The sequence below is a fragment of the Penicillium paradoxum genome, assembly GCF_028828445.1.
Source record: "Penicillium paradoxum strain IBT 22861 chromosome Unknown utg000003l_segment0_segment0, whole genome shotgun sequence".
NCBI classification, from domain to species: Eukaryota; Fungi; Ascomycota; class Eurotiomycetes; order Eurotiales; family Aspergillaceae; genus Penicillium; species Penicillium paradoxum.
The window spans coordinates 2,531,704-2,554,025 of NW_026643181.1; the positions used below are offsets into that span (position 1 = coordinate 2,531,704).

Consider the following 22,322-nt stretch of genomic DNA (forward strand, 5'->3'; position numbering starts at 1 on the left):
ACGGAGTGCTTTGGATATATTTGACGCGTGTCGCTGCTGAGGAAAGGGAAAGTATATATCGGCTACTGCTACTCCGTACTTACATATTAAATTGAAAGTCGACAGCTATTCGCAAATTCGCTGCTCTCGGAGCAATCTCCGGACTGATCATCAATCAGACCGACCAAAAACAGAATGTGGCGTCGAGACATTGGGACCTGCCCTTACTATGGCCGTTAGCCCCTTGGATCAGAAGCATACCATTGGCTGTGCCGTGCAAGCTTTCTGCGACTCCGCTATGCTGTACTCCGTACGGATCACACTCTCCGTCTCAGACCTGGCCCGTTTGTGTCTCATAGATTCCAGGGACGAAGAGATTCCGCTGCCATTGCGGTTCATTGCCGATTATCCAAATCGGTCCAGTTGATATTATGTCTGAGATTCACGCTCGCGTGTAACCGATTTGTATCGCAGGTTGGACACGGAGTAAATACATACTCTCAGGGCAAAGAATCAGTCTTCGCCCATTCAATGTCGGTCCTTCATTTGACAGGGCAATTCATGATTCGACACCGGGCATACGTGGGTATCTTTCTGGCTGGTTTATTTCCCAGGAACCAGTTATCGGGGAAATTTGAGTGTAATATCAAGCTTAAAGTCCTCCCGGAGCGTTGAAGGACCCATAGTCAGTCCACCCCTAAACCTTGCAAGAGATAGCCCGTGTTCCCCCGACATAATGAATGTCGCGCTGAAACTGCCACCCGTGCATGAAGAGTCCGGGCCTGTCACAGATTCTTAGCACGTGGTGGGCTCTTCATCATGGACGGCACTGGAGGTTTGTGTAGTTTGACAGAAGCCACCTTGAGTAAATAGGCCCGTCATTGAAGATTTAAGATATGTTCTTGCGTTGGATATTTTTTTTCCTTCCGTTTACCATTCGTTCGCATTGATAAATCGACCAGAGTACGGGCTTGCTCCTTTGTCCGGCCTAGTTCCAATAGCAACGACTCACACCAGGGGAGATTATTGAGATACGGCCCTTTGTCGCTTGCTTCCCCCGGCACAATTGACTTCCTCTCTTTTTACCTTGAATTGCGCCCTATGTTGAATAACGATAACTGCCATTCTTAATGGGATAGAGGAACAAGAGCTCGTGCAACTCGTCAATCATGGGCGATTTCAACACCGAGGCCTTCACCTTGTTGGGGGTGGCTATTTTCGTCATCGGCCTACGAACAGTTGCAAGGTGGATTATGGTCGGCCCCAGAGGCTTCCAGGCTGATGACTATCTGATGTTGGTGGCATGTGTAAGTCAATCCCTAGCTCTCTGGGACCTCTTGCTTTCTCCTCGCTGATGAATAGGATCATCAATATAGGTCGTGTACGGATTAGAAACGGGCGCAGCATACATGGTCGGCGCGTGGTTTATGGGACTTGCCAACAATGCAATGACGGATGAGCAGAGAATAAATTTGTCACCTCATTCAGAAGAATACCGTCTGCGTGTGGGTGGCTCCAAGATCCAAGTGGCTGGATGGTCATTATACACTCTTTTGCTATGGGTGTTGAAAACATGCATGGCTATTTTCTACTCTCGATTGACGTTGGTTTGATCCCACCACATACATTCCTTCTGCGCTTGGGTACTGAATATCCTCCTATACAGCGCGGGCTTAGTGAATATGCGTGTCCGAATCCATGTCGCCTACGTTTTAATCGCCGTAACTTATATTGCGACGATATGTTCAATTCTGTTGGGGTGTCATCCCTTCGAAAAGAATTGGCAGATTAATCCCAATCCTGGGAGTATGTTACCAACGACTTGTCATGAAATGGATATACCTCTGATTGTTTACCAGATTACTGTCAGCCCGCTGTGTCCAAGATTGACATCTATGTGACTGTCGTTCTCAACGTCGCGACCGATCTCTATCTCATCAGCATCCCAGCACCGGTAAGGTTGTTTCTAAGACCTTTCTATGGGTAATAAAGCTAACAACACATCAAGATGCTTGTTAGAGCCCGACTCAAATGGCGGGAGAAGCTCGAACTCCTAATTCTGTTTAGTGGCGGACTGTTCGTTATGATGGCTGGCATTCTCCGCTGCGTTCTCATCTTAACGGTCAGTCAATCGAGATATTCCATAGAGAAGCAACCAAATCTAACGATTCATCAGGCCGGTGCGAATGGGGCACAACAAGCGGGTAGCTGGGCCTGCCGCGAGACTTTTGTCGCCGTCGTCATTGGCAACATTCCCATGATCTACCCACTAGTCCGTCGCGTCACACGACGTGCTGGCCTATACATTTCCACAAAAAGCAGCACCGAAAACTACGCGGGGTATCAATTATCAGAGGGTGATACCGGTGGCGGTGGGGATTCCAGACGAAAGAAGTTCCGTCATCCACTATCGATCCCCGGTGACACTCAATGGAACACGATCAGCGACGAGCAAATGATCTTGCCGACCTCGCGACAACAACCGGCTACCTGCACAGCTGGTGATGCTGACTGGGACACCCACAGCCAGGGTAGTCAAGGTGTAATAAAAGTTATCCATGAAACAATTATTCACAGCGCCGAGAAGTCCCCTCGGCCATGATACGAATTTCCTTAATTCAAGAAAATGTATATAGACCCAGTTCATTTCTTTCACTCTTTTGGCGTTGTTTGTTTGAGCGCTGGAACATCTCTCGTCTGGCTTTCTTTTGTCGCATACACTTCTATACCCCTTCTTGGCTTGGCTTTTGTTTACTTTCCTTGCACTATGAATGGCTCGGATTTATTGAGTAATCACTCAGATACCGAAGATATTTTATAATGAACGACTTATGACAACTTGGCTTCTAGTTCGGGGATTGAAGGCTAGGTTTTAAAAGCAACTATGTATATGAAAAGATAATCCAGTATCCGCGACAGGTCTCAATATTCGCAGACTCCGAGCGGAATCACGATTGATACAAGGGACAAATCCTGTTTGCTGAATACTTTGACGAGAATCTGTTTCCAATCGAGCTCATGCAACTTTCCACTCCTTCACCCTGAGGATTTTGCCATATCTTACCCTGAGTTGGCATGTGAGGTCAACTGGGAAATATCTGCAAGGATTGTTTCAGCCACTCTCACGATCGGCTCTCTACCAGACAAAAGACAGGGCCATGGGGCTGGTTTTAAAGAAATCTAATCCGGGAAAACATTTGATACGAACCTCCGAGAAGCCCATTCTTTTACCAAATTTGCTGTTCCTCTACGCAACCCCGTTCTAGCTCAGCGATTTAGATGACCGAAGAAGCGGAAGCATATGGCGAAGGGATATATGAGATGTATGAGAGAAAAAGCTCTATATGGGACTGAAATTGAGCTAGAAGGCTAGTTGGCCTCGTGAGCCCTCGAAAGGATTCATCTGAGATATCTATAGGACTCACTGCACTACAGCGTAGAACATTTGAAGTTACGGACCCTTGAATTTGACGCATTCTTCACTTCTAGACTGGGATGGAAACAATGAGTTCTCTACGATTAGCTATACCATAATTGTCTAGCGCTCTATCTAGGTATGCTTTACCCCGAATGGCGGAGCGTGATCTCGGTTAGCAGGTTGGTACGTACCGACTCGCCATCGGTCTGGAGATGGTAGGCGACGGAGTAGAGCGAATCTACCTTGAGCATGGTGAACAGCTGCTCCCAGAAACCCTGCACAAACTTGGGGTCCCGGTCAGAGATAATGGCGGCTGGCAAACCCAGTTCGTCGTCCAGACGGATAAGTATGTATAAAACTGCTAGATAATCTGGCAGCGGGGCTTGATGGCTTCGCTTGAACAATTCGTTAGCGTCGACGTGGCTGAGGCCGTGTTGTTCGATTTCCCACGTTGGATAGGAGTTTGATTGCAAGACTGCACGCGAGTCCGGCATCTGTGATGCGATACTGCCGCCGTCGAGAAGGGCTTACCACCCTCCAGGGCTCGGGGAGTTGGTCACTAAATGGTGTGGCTCGCGCACGAAGCCCGACAGGCTGCGAGTGTGCTCTGTGGAGGCTGATATTCCAGATTATAGCGCTTGTAGGGCGCTGGCAAGTTGGCTGAGCCTCAGAATGATGCTTCTGGGATGGCGGCGTAGTCTTCCCTGCTGCCGCTGCGGCGATACTGAGACTGACTCCGAGCAAGCTGGCTCCTTGCCACACTTGATGGCTTTTGAATTTCATTGACAACTTAATTGGCTTTGCCTTTGATTATATACCTATACACCGAAGAGGATTCCCCGAAAAATAAATCTACTGTCTAGAAAATGGTTTAAACGAATTTGTTCGAGGGGTTTAAAATGATTTTTGGAATTCTGATATCCTTTCACCTTTAAGGGAGGTGGTATATATATTTGGATGCCCACTAAAGGTTCAGCCTTGATGAATCTCGATCGCGTAAACAGAAGGAGATCACCGCTTCTTTCGCTATAATACGTATCGGAAAAATGGATTCTGCTTGTCAGTGAGATCATCAAATGCAATCTTGTCTCTTTGCACCTCATCCAATTCCAATGATTCACGAATTCGGTTCTCTCGTTGCAGCACGACATATAACACAACAGCAGCAGCAATTGTGATACAGTAGCTATACTTTGTTAGACCTGTCACATGAAACACCAGATACAGACTTACCAAATAATCATGCCAGTCCACAGTTCTGGATAATGCTCCGATTTGGTGTTACTTTTCACGAGCTGCGGCCCGATGATGTTACCAACAGTGTAAGCCACAAACACAGTTGCCGCCATGACAGATTTCTTCGTTGCGCCGGCAACATTAATAGCTCCAATAGTGATAATCAAGCTGACCACTGGTCCAAAGAAGCCAGTCAGGGCATAGCCAACGACTGGAGTAGCGGGATGATATCCCCAGTCGGATTTCCATATCATTACACAGCCAGCAATAACGGGCAGACAGCAAGTAATGAGCAAAGGTATCCGGGTGTTAGGAACAACAGTCGGAATATAACCACAAAGGGGAATGAAAATGACACAAATGCCACCGACTGGAAACTGAAATAGGATCGAATCAAGGGTGCCGTAGCCGAAGGTGGACACAATCAGAGGTCCAAAGCCTGAGATAGCACCGTTGATAGTGTACCTGGAAACGTTAGCTACGAATTCCGCATGGCATCCAATCTTATAGACCATCTAGAAGAAGAAAAACTCACGCTGCCGCCATCATGATAGCTACCAGATAGATCTTGATGTCTGTTAGACACTCTTTGATTTGGTCAATTTTGATCTTCTGACACCTGACACCCGTCTGTCCTTTGCGCAGTCTCTCCACCGCAACAATTCGCTCTTCTGGGGTCAAGAACCAGGCAGAGACCGGGGAATTAGGCATAGTGCAACACCAAAGGCCAAACAAAAAGGTCAAGGCGCCAGCCAAAATGTAGATATACTGCCATCGTTTCAAGGCTCCAGATGTAATCTGACCAAATCCATAGTTCAGAGCACTACCAATGATAGTGAACCAACCAGTGCCAGAAAACCACCATGCCTGTCGTAGAGTCTGCTCTTCTTGGGTGTAGTAACTGCTGACTATAGTCATGAAGCCCGTAGGAATGACACTTTCGATGAAGCCTACATCTGATTAGACATAGGAAAAGCGAAAAGAACTTTAATAAAGACATACCAAGGAAGAAGCGCTGTACGAAAAGCCCTTGCCAGGTCGTGACACCGGCTGTAGCGGCACAGACAATAGCCCAGATTAGGACGACTGGACCGAGGACAGTGCGGGTATTAAACCTCTGCAAGACAAATGTCATAGGATAAAGGCCGGCAAGCATCCCAAAGTAGAAGATTGACGTTGCCCAGCTGAGTCGTGAGGTATTAACGGATGGAGGAGAAGTAGAATAGTCTTTCACTTGCAAACCCAAGTCGGTTGTCATGCCGAAGAGTGAGGCACTACCTAGGATAGCCTGAAGATATATTAGCTCTATTGACCAATATGAGTATCATTATAGGGAATAAGCCTATCGTACCTTATCATAATAGACCATACCATAGCCTGTGTTGGAATGAGTCAACAATTGCTAAGTTAAAGATATATGGCATGTAACTGACCTATAAGCATTGCAGGCATCAAATACAAATCAATCTTTCGCAGAACTCTCTTTTCTACTACTGGGTCGATTTCTTGGGCCACGTCGCTCACCACCGCCAACGCTGCATCCTTTTCGGAAGAGACATGGGGCGACTCACTAGCGCTAGTGATGCCATGGATCTGGACCATTTTTTTCACAGCGGTAGCTACTTGGAACGTTACAGAGACCAAAGAATGAAGCAGTAGCCCCTTCTTTGGATCACAGACGCGTTGTAATTTGGGACGCAAAAGAAAATTTGCGGTTTAAACTTCGTAATTTCCCTTTTGGGATGTCCGATATCGCGTGGCATACCGCCTTTGAATGGCAAAATCCCAGGAGCAGGGGTCTTCGCGCGAAGGCTTCACTTCATGACTGGCCAGGGTGGTGATCATCCTTAGGCTTATTATCAAGTAAAAACGGCCCCCAGAAGCCAGAATAGGTTATCGGTGTGGAATCTGATAGCAGAGATCTTGTTCTTACTTATCCTTTATAGCGAACAGGGTGTGTTCAAGAGCTCCCTGTAGATTCCCTAGAGATTTCCCTCGATAGATGGATCAACTGCTCTCCGATGGCTTTTGACCAACACATACAAATGTAAATGTATAGATCTAGTTATCTCGTCTACATACCCTGGAGGAGGTACCGACTGCGAAGTAGGGCGGCTTGGAGATGCCAGCTGCGCTGTTTTGTCCACGTTGCTCTACGGTGGCCCATGCGGACCTGACACACAATTCTGACCGACGTCTACCGGGGTCCAGACTCCAGATAAATCATTTGCGCCTTATCGTCCGACAATACTCCAGGTCAAATGCATTGTTCTCTGCATCCACAGGGCCTGCCCAGGTCATCTCAATATAGATACAATCATCCTCGGTGATATGGAGATAGCACCGGGACATGCTGATCCAGATAATCTACCTCCTTCGTTCCTTTGTCCTTTAAGTCAGTGACTCAGCTAGGAGGTCATAACTGTGCCACGGTTATGGCTGAACGACAGAAATCTTGTCCGTTGAATGCGGCTCGACTGCTAGTGGTGAGTATGACCGCCATTTCACAGTATACTCCGTAGCTGCCGAGCACAAGATGGCAAGCTGGACATGATGTCATCACTTTGGAGTTTCCAACAGGCATTGGTCAAGCTCATGTACATCGCAAGGCTATGCATGAAATAACCGGTCACGAAAGCATTGATACCTGAAAGCTTGTCAAGAGTCTCCATATAAAAAATGGTTTCATCGAATGCCAGGTGCAGTTCGACTGATATCAGTGGACCCTGCCCACTAGCATCGATCAGCGGCCCACTACGTTGCATCACAGATTACGGAGTAGCTTGTTGCCGATTGGAACCTTCTGTCAAGTTCCAACGTGCCGATCTCATATGATTATCTCCGAATCCGGTGCCCACAGCGGGGAAGGGAGACATGCAAGGGTGAGGGGGGCATATAAAGCGGAGTCATGGGGATGGCGGTCGGAGTTTTGATGAATTCCTCTCTGTTCAACAACAGATTTGACACCCAAGCCGTCTTTTGTACACAAACTTTCCACAATGGCGATCAGCTTCACTGTATATAAGGGCTCGAAGGATGGAATCATCCAGGCAGAGACCCAGCGGGGAGACCTCAAGCGAGACGACGTGCTCGTACGAATTACCCACTCAGGAGTCTGCGGTACAGACGCCCATTATCAGACTGCCGATATGGCTCTGGGCCACGAAGGAACAGGTGTGGTGGAGGCAACCGGCCCTGAAGCAAACATTCTGAAGAAAGGCGATCGTGTGGGTTGGGGATATCAACACGATTGCTGCGGTCATTGTCGACAATGTTTGTCGGGCTGGGAGACACTATGCAGCGAGCGAAAGATGTATGCCTTTGCCGACACAGATCAGGGATCTTTCGGCAGCCATGCTGTATGGCGTGAAGCCTTCCTGTTCAAGGTCCCTGATAACATAAGTAACGAGGATGCGGGGCCCTTGATGTGTGGCGGATCGACCGTTTTCAATGCGCTCCATGTTGCGCAGGTTCGGCCGACTGCTCGCGTGGGCATCGTTGGAGTTGGAGGTTTGGGACATCTGGCTATCCAGTTCGCTGCCAAGATGGGTTGCCAAGTTGTGGTGTTCTCCGGCACAGACAGCAAGAAGGAAGAAGCAACGAAGCTGGGAGCCGGAGAGTTCTATGCGACCAAGGGTGCGAAGGAGTTGAAGGTCAAAGCCCCCATCGACAACCTCATTGTGACGACCAGCAGTCAGCCAGATTGGCAACTGTATTTGAATATCATGGCTCCCAATGGTGTCATTTCGCCTCTGTCCGTGGATGCAGGCGAGCTCAAAATTCCATACATGCCGCTGCTTCTCAATGGTCTTCGGATACAAGGAGGGATTGTATCTTCAAGACAGGTTCATCGTGATATGCTTGAATTTGCCGCATTCCACAACATCAAGCCCGTTAAGATGACCTTCCCGATGACTGTGGATGGCATCAAGGAAAGCCTGAAGACGTTAGAAGAAGGTAAAATGCGTTATCGTGGCGTTTTGGTTGCACAATAGGATCTTGGCACGCGGATTCCAAAGTCCAAAAATTGTTTGAGGTGTGTCTTGTCCAGGCGGGGAGTTCGTGTGGGTAGGAGACGGGGGCGGACCGGGTGTATAAAAGAAAGTCAGTAGAACATCAACATAACGACATGATTAGAGATATATCAAAAGCCATCGCTCCTATTTGTAGCAGCTAGGTCCAAATGAAGAGGGTCTTTCGTATGCATTGACCCAGGATCAAAACACCTAATGAAAAACACACCTCCGAGTTCCCGTTCTGGTTCGTGGGCAATGTATCAAAAACCCAGGTACGTGCTTTTGAAGGGGAGCATAAGAAAGCCATGAGTTGTAAAATGAGTAGTCATTGCTGCATATTGGGAAAATAGACAATTGCAGCTAACTTAGGCTACATAAATCGCCCCCAGCTACACGCAACGGTCTGGGTTGAGGTCTCGACTTCGTCATTAGAAATACCATGTAACCAAGGAGTGAATTGAGGTTACTGCTTAGTGTAGTATTAGCATAAGGCGCATCGCTACCGGGCCTTAACACAAACCCTTCTTGCGCCCGACTCTGGAGTCAGCGAAGATATCGGGCATCAGACCTTGTTAACCCAAATTCGCCGACCGAACTCGGAGATGGGGAGATGGGAGGCTATTGATTCTTGTGAAAGCTGAGGGGGAGGATCAAGAGGGGATCAAGATGGAGCTAGTAGTTGCTTTCACAATTATCATTGCCCCCAGTCCTGAAGAGAAGCCAATATGTTGGTTCTGCCTTAGCGATCCCATACCTTTCACATACATCAGTCAACGCGATCAAAGCCAAAGGCGGCATCTCTCGTTGCTTGCAATACGCCCTTGATGATATAGGTATAGTATCCAATGCAAGTAAAAAAAATGGTAGCATTTGGGATTCGAAGGCGCGACCTCGGGCAAGCTGCCGTGTTTTGGTGACGTACGCGGGGTCGCGCTGTGGGAAAAGTGCCAGGGCGTGACTTCTCACACGCAAATAGGCTGGGAATGCCGCACTGAGCGAAACAATTGTATTGCCCTATGAAGTGAAGAACTGGAATCTCCCTAAATAGCTCCAATCAAATCAGAAGCAAGAAGTGGAGAGAGCTCCGAAGCCCGAGGTCGGCGTGCTCCGGCGCGGGCGATCACCTCATATTAATCAGCCTGGCGTATGGAGTACATCAACACATCTCAACCCCGCCATTCCCAGGATTTCAATTCTTCTCTTCATCTCTCCTCAACAACATCCCCAGTCTCTCCAATATGACCACCCTCAAGTCCGGCGACACGTTCCCCAGCGACGTTGTCTTCCAGTGAGCCGCCATCCCCGCACCGGCAACGAATTGACACTAATCCCACCAGATACATTCCCTGGAGCCAGGAGAGCGGCGAAATCACCTCCTGCGGCATCCCCATCCCCTACAAAGCCTCACAGGAATGGGCCGACAAGAAGGTCGTCCTGTTCTCCGTTCCCGGTGAGTCAATGTTCCCCACCGCAATTCCCGAGGAAGATGCTAATCAAATTCAAGGTGCTTTCACCCCCACTTGCTCGGTCAGCCACGTGCCGGGATATATCAAGAACCTCCCCGGTCTCCGCGAGAAGGGAGTGGATATTGTCGCCGTCGTTGCTTTCAATGATCCCTTCGTGATGAGTGCCTGGGGTAAGGCGAACCAGGTCCGAGGAAATGATATCGTGAGTAGAGCCCCACTCAAATATTTTGCTGGCCTTTGTTTAACGTCGATGAATAGCTTTTCCTGACCGACCCCGATGCCAAGTTCTCGAAGAGCATTGGCTGGGCTGATGCCGCTTCTGGACGTACTGCTCGCTATGCGATCGTCATTGATCACGGTAAGATCAGCTATGCGCAGATTGAGACTGAGCGGGGTTCTCTCAAGGTATGTAATTTCCTCTCGTGGTTTAAATTACTTTGGTCATTAATGAGGTTGTGTATAGAAATCTGGGGCCGATGCTGTTCTTGCTTCGCTTTAGATCCGCAATGCATAGAATACCCAAAATCAAACATGATGAGCTCTCCTAGAAATGAGGTATTAGATCCTGCCACTTTTGCTGTGAAACATTGGTGGTTCTTTGAAGAGATACACAGGATCGAATAGCAATCACTATCTATACTATCTATTACATCTACGCCCTCGCAGTCTGTATTTGATTCACTCAAATCCTCACCATGACCTAAGGCAGATCGGCGACTATATGAGTAGAATATATACTTGAATCTCTAAATCTTATATTGGCAAAAGTGTGGGTTGTCAAACGCAGGTCTATAGAATGCAAAAAGTCCAGATGGTATCGTCGAATCAAAAGCTGAAATGAAAACCCGAAGGTTGCGAATGCGTGGAGAAAAAGATCAAATCCGTGAAAGCGCACGGTCGTGAAGATGCAATCCCATCCCAGCATGGAGACAGTCCATGTGCAAAGGCTCCGCTACCTGGTAGACCTTATCTTTGATCCCTGCTTCGTGAATTTCAGATCCAGAGCTGGCACTGAGATCATCATCATCATCCGAGGTCGCGTTCCGGAATGCACCTTCAATATCTATACGCTCAAGTTTAGGGAAACGCACGCGACGATTCTTGATGACGGTCTGTAATTGGGAGACCAACATGCCCAGATGTCGCGCCTCACACCCCTCGATATAGAGAGTCTCAAGGGATGACGGAAGACATTCTGTGAGAGGAGTAGTCGGTTCATTTTGGTATCGAATGTCCAGAAGATTTGGCAGTCGTATGCGCAGTTCTCGCAACGCAGTGAAATCTATCAGGGAGCCAAACCACTCATCGTGGGTTTGATTCAAGCCAGCAGCGGTGAATGGGTGGTGGCTACCATAGTGGTCCAGCCACAATGTTTGGAGACTGTGTTTGCTGTGGCACAGAGAGCGATAGAAGGCTGATGGTTGGTAGCCATGCGACAGAACGTTCGAATCTGAGTGCTGGTATTTGAATGACTTCAGATCTGCACATGAGGCCACCAGCATCTCCATGCCGTGGTTGCCACTACTTGCATGCAGATCAATTTCGGTGATGGAGGAGAAGCCAAGGTATTGATCTTTATCTTCCTCCGTCCCCTCTGACGTTGTAGTAATGGCGGTGGAGTTGAAATCCACCACAGAGTTGGCTGTGATCGAACGGACGGACGGCAATTGGAAGAATGGTAAGAGGAGTGTTGAAGAGGACTTGGCTCCATCTTCCACGTTCTCTCGGTTCTCGCTGTGATCGAGGTCCTCTCGGTGATACAATGAAACATTTCGTAGATACCGGAAAGCTGGTTGGATGGAAAATGGCTTTTCACAGTTCACGACCCGTTCCATAATCCGTTCTAAATAAGGGGAGCTTGTCCCATAAGCAAGTTGAAGCTTTCTAAGTTGACTCAGTAGTGGGAGAATGAGAGCAACCCAGGCATCAACCAGGCCGTGTTTTAGATCTCCACTCCATCGATTGCTCTCAGGCTTTGAATGTGCCACCGAATCCAACCATTTGACCAGGGCCGGTGACGTTTGGATATACCGGCAGTCATTATCCGATAAACCTTTTGCCCGCCATTCAGTTACGTCTAGCTCCCGAACAGTACGCGCCAGTGCTGGTCGTTTCAGGATAGCATGCAAAAACGAATCGGCATCTTGCCAGTCGTGAAGAGACACCTTTCGATAAACCAGCGAAAGGAACAGATCATGAAATTGATGAGAGACAAGAATGAGGTTCCAGCGATCTGTCTTCCGTTCCAGCTGCTCTCCTATTAGCAGAAGTACGTCATTGGGGAGCGCCAACTGCATGATGGAACATCCGAAGTAGAACAAATTCAAGTTTCGAAACGAAACGACCAGCGCGATGAGTAAAAATAGCCGGGGAATAGTGGAGGAGAGAACCAGAAAACCATTCCGATCCAAGCAGTATTTAAAAGCAATTCCTATTATCGCAGCCTTGGCCACCGGGGAATTCTGGAAGATCAAATTTTGATGGTCGATCCACCGGCCGTCCGGCCAATACTGGGACGCCATGAGGCCGGTGGATCGATGAGCGCAGACCCTGAGAGGCCGTGGATTGTTCTCGGTTCCCACCTTCAAAAAGCAAATTCAGACGAAAAATCTTAAAAGGACGGTTCCGTTTGTCGGGATTTCGGAATCCTTTTTCGGCATCCAATCCCGATCGCCTTAGAAAGAGGCTGTTCATGATGCGTACCGAGATGGCGCCTCTGAAGACAATTTCTTGAAACCCTCTGCGGAAGTTCCCGGTCTTCGCGTGGATGAGTGGGGATTTGGGGTCTGAGGGGCAGAGATTGACAGTCAAAGAGCCATTTGCATGCATGAAGATGTGTTTATCACAAGGGTTCTGGGAATGTTCTCCGCAAGCCGCCCCATGATGCCATCATACATAGTGTAAAAGTACCAGTGCAGCATGGGTGAAGGCTGCAATTCACGGTGAAATGCAGTAGATATCACATATATGCTGCATACTCCAAAGCTGACTGTCAATACACACCCCGCCATGACGGAGGTGGAGCAGTGAGGAGTGGACTCTGGGGAGGTGAGAGTGGAGTTGGAAGCAGCTGCGGAGCGTGGGGATCGACCTCAGACGTTGGACTCCAATGCACTGTTAGATGGAGCCCAATATGTGCATATTGCCAGCACAGGCAGAGTCTCACTATTACCAAAATGCATATGCGACTCTGATAGAATTGCAACCCGAACAGCTTGGTTGATCAATTGCCCTATCTTCCGAGCTACAAGGGACGATCTACCCGTTGCTCGCGCGCATGCCGCCAGCTACTCGCCACACTAAGCGCTTTGGCCTTGGCAGGTACAGCCTATCAGACGTTGTAATTAGAGATAGATATGGGGAATCCAGCGGGACAATCCCTAGAGCGGAATAACGCTTACTTATATGCTAATCTCAGGGCCGCCTTCGTTAACCAGCCCCAGCCCCAAAGACGGGAGACTAATGACGAATCTTAGATCTTTTCCAGATTCAGAGACAGTTCATCGGATTGGTCCAATCGCCCGAAATTAGTCGGAAAGGATGGAGAAAGGCGTCGCGAGTATCAACAGGAGACAGAGCCAAAACATATTTTGATCTCGCAACCTTCGATGAAGCCGGCAGTATCTTCACTTATCCACGCCCAGATCAACTATGTTAATATAAGACAAGTGATTTGGGGAGTCATACACGCACTAGCTGTACAATCCAGCGAGATATCATCCGTATATCTAACGGACAGCCGCCTACGAGGTCTGATCCATGAACCACATTTGGATAGCCGTAACGACCACGACAATCTCCCACTTCTCGCCCATAGTACCCTCTAGCCCAGTGCCCATGAAAGCAAACCGAACCGTTTTATCCCAATCCGAAGAACCATTATATGCAATGAAAGCAACAATCTCCCGCCCATCGCTTGTATACCCCCGGTCGCGTCCCGTTCTGTTCCCGACTGCGGTGGCCACCGGTCCGTCCAACCACACCAAATTCCATCCAGAGGAAAGACCCTTACTGAGCTCTTTGATCTCCTTGCCATGGCTCGGGCGCCATTCAAATCGTTCGCGAGTGGTGGTCTGCCGACCCACGGGTACCTCAAATGTGTAGGCCGGTGTGGTACTATAGAATGTCCCAGCAGGGACGGCCTGTGTCTCCAGTGTTCTAGTCGACCCAGGCCGATGAGGGATGGTGATTCTCATGGGTTTGATTCTCCCCCACTTGTCGGCATGGACCGTTGCCATGATTGGGTGCTTATCGGTTGGACCGTCACGCAGGATGACCGAGGGTCTATTAGTCACCACAGGCGCGTGTGTTGACGCCGCGAACAGCTGTTTCTTCACGCTTGATCCGAGGTGGAAGGTGCTGGTCATTTTCCACGAGAAGTATGCGTTCATTGTAGGCGGGAACTTGGTTGTTGCGGGCTTGGTTGGCTGCCTATACGGTGCCCGCGACTGGGACTCCGCAGCCCTGGGGTCTCGTTCGGTATATGGCGGTGGTAGGACATCCTCATCCAGTCCAGGTGGATCAAGAAGATTCCTATTGTAAGATGGTAAATCGCTCGCTTCGCCCATGATGCTACTCGCGAATAACCTGTAGGGAAGGGTCGCAGAGGTCGGAGTAAGAATCGCCAACTGGGGGACATGGCCCCCACATTCCAACGGGCGCGCCCGACGCCACACGTGTCAGACCATCTCGTATTGTCCTCAGGGGATGACTCGGTGCTTCATTTGTCATTATCGTGGCGAGCTTCCGATTGTTCCTTTGATCTGGTGTCTACGGGGAAATGCAGATAACAGAAGTGCGAGAAACGAAAACCTCCACCGCCGGCGCCTAGCGGATACCGAAATTGGCCCATCTGGGGTGGTGCTACCCGGACGGTCTTGACTCGATGCGTTGCATGTCTTGAGCTCTGTGTTTGGAGTGCAAAGTTGCGGTTCTATTAGCTTTCGCGATGGTCCATACACGGGGAATTTGGCCACAGAAAACAGCCCACGAGTCAATGTCTCCAACAGGGTCAGCGTATCTTTCTCGAAATGTCCTACCTAGTTGCAATACATTCGGAGTAAAGATGAAGCTCGGGCCTTTTGATTTTCCATATAGTAAGTTGTCAGATGGAAAATTGACGCTCATAAACCTTTGTGCATAGGACATATGTTACCCCAAAGTATAGGCATGTAGAAGAGCTCGCCAGGAGAGCATTTCACGGGGACGATGTATGTGTGAAAGGTTCAATGCGACGCTGCAACTGAAACAGACCGCATGATATAAAAGGCTACAGTAATCATTATTCATATCTCGGACGCCCAGACCATAGTAACAATATTTGGCAATATTTGCCTCCGGAAGGATGCACGATTTCCCGGGAATCTACATGAATAACGTCAGACTACGCCGTAAGCGGGCGGTATTTCTGATCTAGGGGGTTACATCGAACATTTTGCAGGAGTGGACCAGATAGGACTCTTGAGCAAGTAATTAAGGCATTTGATACAAATTGCCATCCGCCACGCTGATCCCACACAAGTTCATTACCAGGATAAATGAGCAGGGCTGTTCGGCTTCGAAATCTCTAACCAGTGCCTGGAACTTGATTCTTCACACTTGAGCCACAAATCGATAGAGAGCAGATTCTGCATAATCACGCCCATGCGAGTATGTCTGGCCACAAGATCCCTCAACGACACATAGGAGGCAACATCGATAGATTGGAACCGATCTCATGTTAGCGTAGTATCCGGGAGTTCGATTTATCTCATGAATGCCCATATGATCGGCCGGATGAATACAATGCCCATATTAGACCAGCTGCCCCGAAACTAGCGTGGGCTGACCATAGCACGATCAGTCGTTGTGTCGTCTATCTTGTTCGACAACCATGTGAAAGGAAGGCTCATCCGTATTCATTTATGCTTTGTGGAACATCCAGGCCGATGAGTGGAATATTATGATTAACATCAGTAAAGATATACCGACCAGAGTTGATTTTATCAATGGAAGGTCCACGCACTGTGGCTGAGGTGGTCATTCGGATCAAGTTTTCTGCATTTAGAACTGATCAAACTGGGTTAGATAATTGCGCCTAGTGTTCATTAGTATGCATGGTATCACCGATTCCTAGCGCGCACGACCATTTGCCGGATTATGTACGGAGTATACAAGCACGGAATCCTCCGTAGCCGAAAGAAATAAGCATTGGAGAAGACGAGACTATCGAGTGCCACAAGCTAGTGGCGTCAGCTCGCTGCTGGAGTATATCTTCGGCCTGATGACAAACCGAACAACACACTGCATATGGAAATGGGAAGGGACAGGCAGACAGGACTTCAATCCTGGACAGTACGGAGAATACCCGGCCCCGGTAATGTGAACTGGGGCCATATGACCCGGGAAGCCGTATGTTCTCTGTTTATGTTGTATACTCCGTACATCGTAGACCATCGATCTTTCGTGGCACGGTGTAATGCTCATCTTCTGGGATGGGGGGATCTCACTCGAAAGGACGGGATATTATTGGTCAGCGGTATACACCGAGGTTGGAAACAAAATGGCCCCCTTTGTCTTCAGTGAACCTCGTCGGCGAGAAAAGTAGATTTCCACCTTGGCGCCGTTTCATGGCCTTGACCGCTTACCCAGCAACCTAATTTACGCCTCCCTCGGCTGTACACTCGATCTTTCAGCCCCAACCGCAATTTGACATTTTAGGTGGCTGCCAAGGCGCTTGTGAATCGGTAATAGTAGAGTGGTAAGGGCGTGGGGGTGTGGCATCAGTGCTCCTCCCCGGGGGATCTGATGTTCAGCCCCGAGTATCTAGGGAGAGAGGCCCCAGGGGCGTCGTACGGTAGACCGTCAGCATTGCAATGCGCATCCAAGGTGTTCCCTGCAAGTCGGGTCGTACCACGAGCAGTACTTACCGGGTAAACCAGGCTCTGACAGTATTGTCTCATGGAAGTGCCGTAAGTGCTGTACGTGCCGTATTGCTAGATCAAGCTGACAGAGGCGTGTTGCCAAGAAGCCACCCGTCTAGCGGTTGACGCCCCAAGTCACTTGCGATGAAACTGACTTTGATGCTATCTTGCGACGAGAATGAATCTATTTTCGACGCTGCGGAGTGGATTTCGGATCTCACGTGTGCAGAGTAATGCTTGGTCCTCTTTGGAGGAAAGTCGGTTTTGCCTTTTTGCCTTTTTTCACTTGCGCAGGAGACAAAGGAGGGGGAACCTAGGATAGGACAACCCCAGTCGACCAGGTACTGGTGTCTTTTCCAACGAGATCCTCCAAATAGGCAAATGTCCGACATTCAATGATACCATGTGGCTTGACACGACACTTGAAGTTGCATACGCTAGAGCGCTGATCAGCATCTGACCACGGACTAATTGGGGTTCCAGCTGCTGATTGGTGAGGGTGGTGAACTTGACAAGATCCGGTAGATTGAACTGGGAAAACTGGGTTGACTGGGGTGCTGTAGTCGAGGGATCAGCGTCGAATAGTCTTGCGGAGTACTACACTTGTACTCCGTACGGCGCCCTCCGTCTGGTGTCGTCCAAACGTAGCTACTGTGGTAATCCTGGGGAACCAATGCTCTTTTGCTCCCCGCATTTGTCGTCTCGGCGTTTTTCTTTTTTTTTGGCGTTTGCTTTTCGTTTTCCCGTTTGGGAATTTCACTGGATTTATGGATTGTCGTTTCCTTTCAACTTCGTATCCTTTAAAACCTCACCCCCTTGCTCTTTTCCTCTTTTCCTCTTTTCTTTTTCCTCTTCCTCTCATCCCTGATCTGCCTTGGAGACTTCACCATGGCTTACAAGATCACTAATATCTATGTCATCACCGCGGTGGCCGTCATTGGCGGTGCACTATTCGGTTTCGATATCGCTTCCATGTCCGCCATGTAAGTCAAGTAAGATCCCCGCGGGGAAGGATGATCACTGACTTTGTCTCACAGTCTTGGCACCCAACAATACAAATGCTTCTACAACCAAACCGGTGTTAACGCAGATGGCAAGTGTGGTGGCCCTACCTCTGCCAACCAAGGTGGTATCTCAGCTGCCATGCCTGGTGGCTCTTGGGTCGGCGCCCTGGTTTCCGGTTTCGTGACTGACTACTTGGGACGTCGTGGTGCCATTCAGTCTGGCTCAGTCATTTGGTGCATTGGTAGTGCTATTGTGTGTTCATCCTTCTCAATTGCCCAACTCGTTGTGGGCCGTTTCATCAACGGACTCTCCGTCGGAATCCTCAGCGCCCAGGTCCCTGTCTACGTCGCCGAGTTAGCCCAGCCCAGCAAGCGTGGCCAAGTCGTTGGAGCACAGCAGTGGGCCATCACATGGGGTATCCTGATCATGTTTTACGTCTCATATGGCTGTAGCTTCGTCTCGGGCAACGCCGCATGGCGTACCCCATGGGGCTTGCAGATGGTTCCTGCCGGCCTGCTTTTCGGTTTGGTCTTCTTGCTTCCAGAGAGTCCACGTTGGTTGGCCAAGAAGGATCGCTGGGAGGAGGCTCATGAAGTTTTGGCTTCGGTCCATGCCAAAGGCGATCGCAATGCTCCCTTCGTCCAAACTGAGTTGCAAGAAATCCGCGAGATGGTTGAGTTTGAGCGTGACAATAAGGATGCATCCTATCTCGATCTCTTCAAGGGCAACATGATCTACCGGACCCACCTCGGTATGTTCACCCAAGTTTGGTCTCAACTTACCGGAATGAACGTTATGATGTTGTACATCACCTATGTCTTCGGTATGGCTGGCCTCAGTGGAAACTCCAATCTCGTCGCATCCTCGATTCAATACGTCATCAACGTGGTTATGACCATTCTTGCCTTGCTCTTCATTGATCGTTGGGGTCGTCGCACTCCCCTCTTGGTCGGTTCCACTCTCATGATGACCTTCATGTTCGCCAACGCTGGAATCATGGCATCCTATGGCAGGCCAGCTCCAGAGGGCGGCCTTGATGGAGTCGCCGAACAGTCATGGGATCTCTCCGACGCTCCTGCAGCTGCTAAGGGAGTCATCGCTTGCACCTATCTCTTCGTCGCCAGTTACGCACCCACATGGGGTCCTGTTAGCTGGATCTATCCGCCTGAGCTCTACCCACTGCGCCTTCGTGGTAAGGCTGTCGCCCTATCGACCTCATCCAACTGGATCTTCAACTTCGCCCTGTCGTACTTCGTCCCACCCGCGTTTGAGAACATCAAATGGAAGGTGTACTTGGTCTTTGGAGTATTCTGCTTCGCAATGACCGTCCATGTCTTCTTCGCCTTCCCCGAAACCGCCGGCAAGACCCTGGAAGAGGTGGAGACCATGTTCACGACCCCTGGTCTCGTACCCTGGAAGACAACAGTACAATATCAACATGTTCGCAGGATGGAGCGGGGAGCTCTCCAGTCTGAGAAACTGGCGGATGTTCGTGCCGAGGAGGGAGAGGTTGTTCCGAAGTCTAGAGATAAGGAGACAAACACTTCTCAGGTTGAATAGGCACCAGGCGTTCAGAAACCGATGCACCCTTCACGAGTCTATGGTTCCGGAAATGAAGCTGATATCCTGATATCCTGTAGTTTACAAGCAATCTTTCATATCTACCTTGATCCCGGCTTTACCGGTATGATCAGTTGGCTATGTGTTTTACCCCAAGCCGTTGGGCTATTACCCGCAGAGCTTCATAATTGTGGCTTTTCATACAACCTTGAAATGCCAATGGGATTTTAACCCTCTTTCATCTCTGTGCATGATCAAGTATTTCTTTCTCGCGTAAATATCGACTAGACATATCTAGGTTACATTTTTAGATGCTCAGGCGTACGTGGCTAACAGCCATATATGTATCAAGCCTTGGAAGGGACCAGTCCATGCATGGGGGAGGGTTTATAAAACGTAATCTTATATAGCCAACAAGTTCTTGACACGAGCAAACGTCTTGTAACTTGGTTTTTTCTGGTCTTTCCCCGCACTGTAATAGCTCATTCTCAGCATCCCAACCCGAGCGTCGCCCCCACGGGGCGCTGAGAAAGTAACGTGGCGCACGCCAGAACGCGACCGAGCACACAGCCAAGCCTATCAAGATGAATTTTGACGTCTGGGCGTCTGTCACCTGGTTTTGTCTTCTATAATAGCTTATTCATGATCAATCCCCACTGTTCTGGCGCTGCAACATAGGTCGAGGGGAAAAGAATGAATTACCCCTTCGAGGTTATACATGACCTTACTATCATTCCATAGTTCCCATCCAATACATCCCCGCCAGTTGAATCTACCATTCAACCCGCTCTAACACAGGATTAAACTATCTGTCTGACTCCGCCCGAGTCACGAATAACGTCATACCCTTCCCATGCATATCTTGCCCTTTAAATATCCAAGCCGGGACAATTCTCGCTCGTCTGTGCGGTGATATTAGAGTACGGTGAGGGCAAGGTCCAGATAATATCGTAGCTTAAGTATATCATAGTTAGCGCTGGAAGTCAATCTTGGGTTTTAACAAGGGGCAAGACTCACTCATCATCCGGGTACGAAGGCGCATCCTCATCACCCAGTGTCTCCACAATATCTGTGAGTGCACCGTGTTGCCAGCAGATGAGTATATTCCCTTCACCGTCGTATCCCTGAACCGCCTCCTTGACACAATCCGGATCATCCCGATCGCACGAAATATCAACACTGAGACCGAGGTCTGTCGCCAGGGGCTGAACGGTATCGCGGGGACGAGCTCGTTTCCCATCTGTACCATCTGGATTAGCATTCCACTTATCCGGTGATATTCACAAGTAAAAACATGTCAAGGGCAACGGGGTATAGTCATACTGCTCTTCGGCGTTTGCGCCATGACATGTCCGATGTTATACTCAGACCCCTTGCCGAACACGGACCGAAGACACTGCGCCCGCGCAAGCCCTTGTGTATTCAGCCCCGTCCCGCCATCATCGGGTTTCTCTCCATGGCGAATCAGGTAGACAGTCGGGGATGCCGCCATTGAGAGACCAACAACGGCTAGGATACCGTACAGCGAAAACCCACGCATGACGTCAGTCTATTGCAAGATGAAAATAGTCAAGATGGACGATTTCTGTTCTATTCACTGAGACTTCTCGATGCGAAGAGAAATTTATATCTGGACAGACGGTGGGCTGGGTAGACATCGGGGTCCTGGGGACTGAAACCCCGAAGCCAAACATCGACGCGATCGGCAGGCCATGGTCCCGCCTGGTAATGTGATTCGGTGGCGAGTCGCCCGCCCTAAGCCCTATGGGGTAAATGGGAGGGAATCAATGAATATCGAGACGATGCTGCAGAATGGTGCTTTTGCAGCTAATAATACCTTTTACCTGATGTGGAAGTCTAGGCCATGGGCCATGGCCGAGTAGGGCCCTTTCGATGGAGCTGCTGAGATGGGTGGTGCCTCAGCCTAACTCATGCACAAGATGGTTTAGGTCGATATACAGGGTGATAATCCGGTGGATCAACTTCAAATGAAAATCGACAACGGACTGGATACTGCAACGCCTGGGCAAGCTTCATCATAAAGTCTTCATCCTCATCATTCCACCCGAAGGGTTTCCGTTTTGTTTATGTTTTCCGCTTTTCGAATGGGCTAAGGTATGTCATTTTTGGATAATATATATCTTTTTCATTCTGTTTTGTCGGGCTGTCAACTGTCTCTCTAGGAACTGTTCCCTCAGCTCCATTCAAACAGCTCCATCCGAACAAGGGGCATCATAAGGGGCGATCAAAATTCCTCCTGCTCGATATCCATCGACGTGTTCCTAATCGATCGTTCCCTCTGGCTGCTCGCGGAGATATTCAATGGTAGTACACACAAGCTCGCAAGATATCGATCCTTATGTCTGCAGCAGCGGCCATATGCTCTGCGATGAGGTTTTCGAACTTGTCAAGAGCCAGTATGTGGTTCTGCACAATTTTCAGCACGTTGTGGCAGAGAAAGAGCTCCTGGAACTCGTGACTCTGAGTCATGGTATCCTCGGTCATAGATCTAGGAGGATATATGAGAGAATCGAAGTTCTCTTAAGCCTCCGTGAATTCCCACTCGGCGTCTCTTAGCTATTGACCGCAGATCGTGCGGATTTCGTTGAAGCAGCCCCTCCATCCCGAGAGTTATCGGATTGCGGCCTGACACTGGGCAAGCTGCCCAGCTGTCATGAGCCGCATCTCGCTTATATCGGAGATGGGAACATCGTGGTGATCCCAGGACATAACGGATCTC

The 22,322-nt window shown here is 49.3% G+C and overlaps 10 protein-coding genes across 10 annotated transcripts; 4 read left to right on the plus strand and 6 right to left on the minus strand.

Annotated features, from left to right (window-relative positions):
- Nucleotides 1-1,148: 1,148 nt before the first annotated feature.
- N7457_002848 (uncharacterized protein) lies at nt 1,149-2,581 on the plus strand (the record flags this gene model as incomplete). Its single annotated transcript, XM_057173894.1, has 6 exons — nt 1,149-1,286; nt 1,356-1,582; nt 1,646-1,785; nt 1,839-1,933; nt 1,988-2,101; nt 2,156-2,581. 6 exons carry the CDS (start codon nt 1,149-1,151, stop codon nt 2,579-2,581), a joined length of 1,140 nt encoding a protein of 379 aa, XP_057034045.1.
- A 959-nt stretch (nt 2,582-3,540) lies between these two features.
- N7457_002849 (uncharacterized protein) lies at nt 3,541-3,891 on the minus strand (the record flags this gene model as incomplete). Its single annotated transcript, XM_057173895.1, has 1 exon — nt 3,541-3,891. One exon carries the CDS (start codon nt 3,889-3,891, stop codon nt 3,541-3,543), a length of 351 nt encoding a protein of 116 aa, XP_057034046.1.
- A 532-nt stretch (nt 3,892-4,423) lies between these two features.
- Nucleotides 4,424-6,235, minus strand: N7457_002850 (putative MFS transporter; the record flags this gene model as incomplete). The annotated part of the gene is made up of 6 exons (XM_057173896.1): nt 4,424-4,583; nt 4,631-5,098; nt 5,169-5,583; nt 5,636-5,921; nt 5,985-6,010; nt 6,067-6,235. 6 exons carry the CDS (start codon nt 6,233-6,235, stop codon nt 4,424-4,426), a joined length of 1,524 nt encoding a protein of 507 aa, XP_057034047.1.
- Nucleotides 6,236-7,632: 1,397 nt separating this feature from the next.
- On the plus strand, nt 7,633-8,628 carry N7457_002851 (NAD(P)-dependent alcohol dehydrogenase; the record flags this gene model as incomplete). The annotated part of the gene is made up of 1 exon (XM_057173897.1): nt 7,633-8,628. The coding sequence occupies one exon, from the start codon at nt 7,633-7,635 to the stop codon at nt 8,626-8,628; it is 996 nt and encodes a 331-aa protein (XP_057034048.1).
- A 1,259-nt stretch (nt 8,629-9,887) lies between these two features.
- On the plus strand, nt 9,888-10,614 carry N7457_002852 (peroxiredoxin family protein; the record flags this gene model as incomplete). The annotated part of the gene is made up of 4 exons (XM_057173898.1): nt 9,888-9,937; nt 9,987-10,317; nt 10,374-10,520; nt 10,579-10,614. The coding sequence occupies 4 exons, from the start codon at nt 9,888-9,890 to the stop codon at nt 10,612-10,614; spliced, it is 564 nt and encodes a 187-aa protein (XP_057034049.1).
- Nucleotides 10,615-10,990: 376 nt separating this feature from the next.
- On the minus strand, nt 10,991-12,412 carry N7457_002853 (uncharacterized protein; the record flags this gene model as incomplete). The annotated part of the gene is made up of 1 exon (XM_057173899.1): nt 10,991-12,412. One exon carries the CDS (start codon nt 12,410-12,412, stop codon nt 10,991-10,993), a length of 1,422 nt encoding a protein of 473 aa, XP_057034050.1.
- Nucleotides 12,413-13,858: 1,446 nt separating this feature from the next.
- N7457_002854 (uncharacterized protein) lies at nt 13,859-14,683 on the minus strand (the record flags this gene model as incomplete). Its single annotated transcript, XM_057173900.1, has 1 exon — nt 13,859-14,683. One exon carries the CDS (start codon nt 14,681-14,683, stop codon nt 13,859-13,861), a length of 825 nt encoding a protein of 274 aa, XP_057034051.1.
- Nucleotides 14,684-17,905: 3,222 nt separating this feature from the next.
- On the plus strand, nt 17,906-19,582 carry N7457_002855 (sugar porter family MFS transporter; the record flags this gene model as incomplete). Its single annotated transcript, XM_057173901.1, has 2 exons — nt 17,906-18,000; nt 18,055-19,582. The coding sequence occupies 2 exons, from the start codon at nt 17,906-17,908 to the stop codon at nt 19,580-19,582; spliced, it is 1,623 nt and encodes a 540-aa protein (XP_057034052.1).
- An 869-nt stretch (nt 19,583-20,451) lies between these two features.
- N7457_002856 (uncharacterized protein) lies at nt 20,452-21,122 on the minus strand (the record flags this gene model as incomplete). The annotated part of the gene is made up of 3 exons (XM_057173902.1): nt 20,452-20,536; nt 20,600-20,822; nt 20,906-21,122. 3 exons carry the CDS (start codon nt 21,120-21,122, stop codon nt 20,452-20,454), a joined length of 525 nt encoding a protein of 174 aa, XP_057034053.1.
- A 779-nt stretch (nt 21,123-21,901) lies between these two features.
- Nucleotides 21,902-22,087, minus strand: N7457_002857 (uncharacterized protein; the record flags this gene model as incomplete). The annotated part of the gene is made up of 1 exon (XM_057173903.1): nt 21,902-22,087. The coding sequence occupies one exon, from the start codon at nt 22,085-22,087 to the stop codon at nt 21,902-21,904; it is 186 nt and encodes a 61-aa protein (XP_057034054.1).
- Nucleotides 22,088-22,322: the final 235 nt, after the last annotated feature.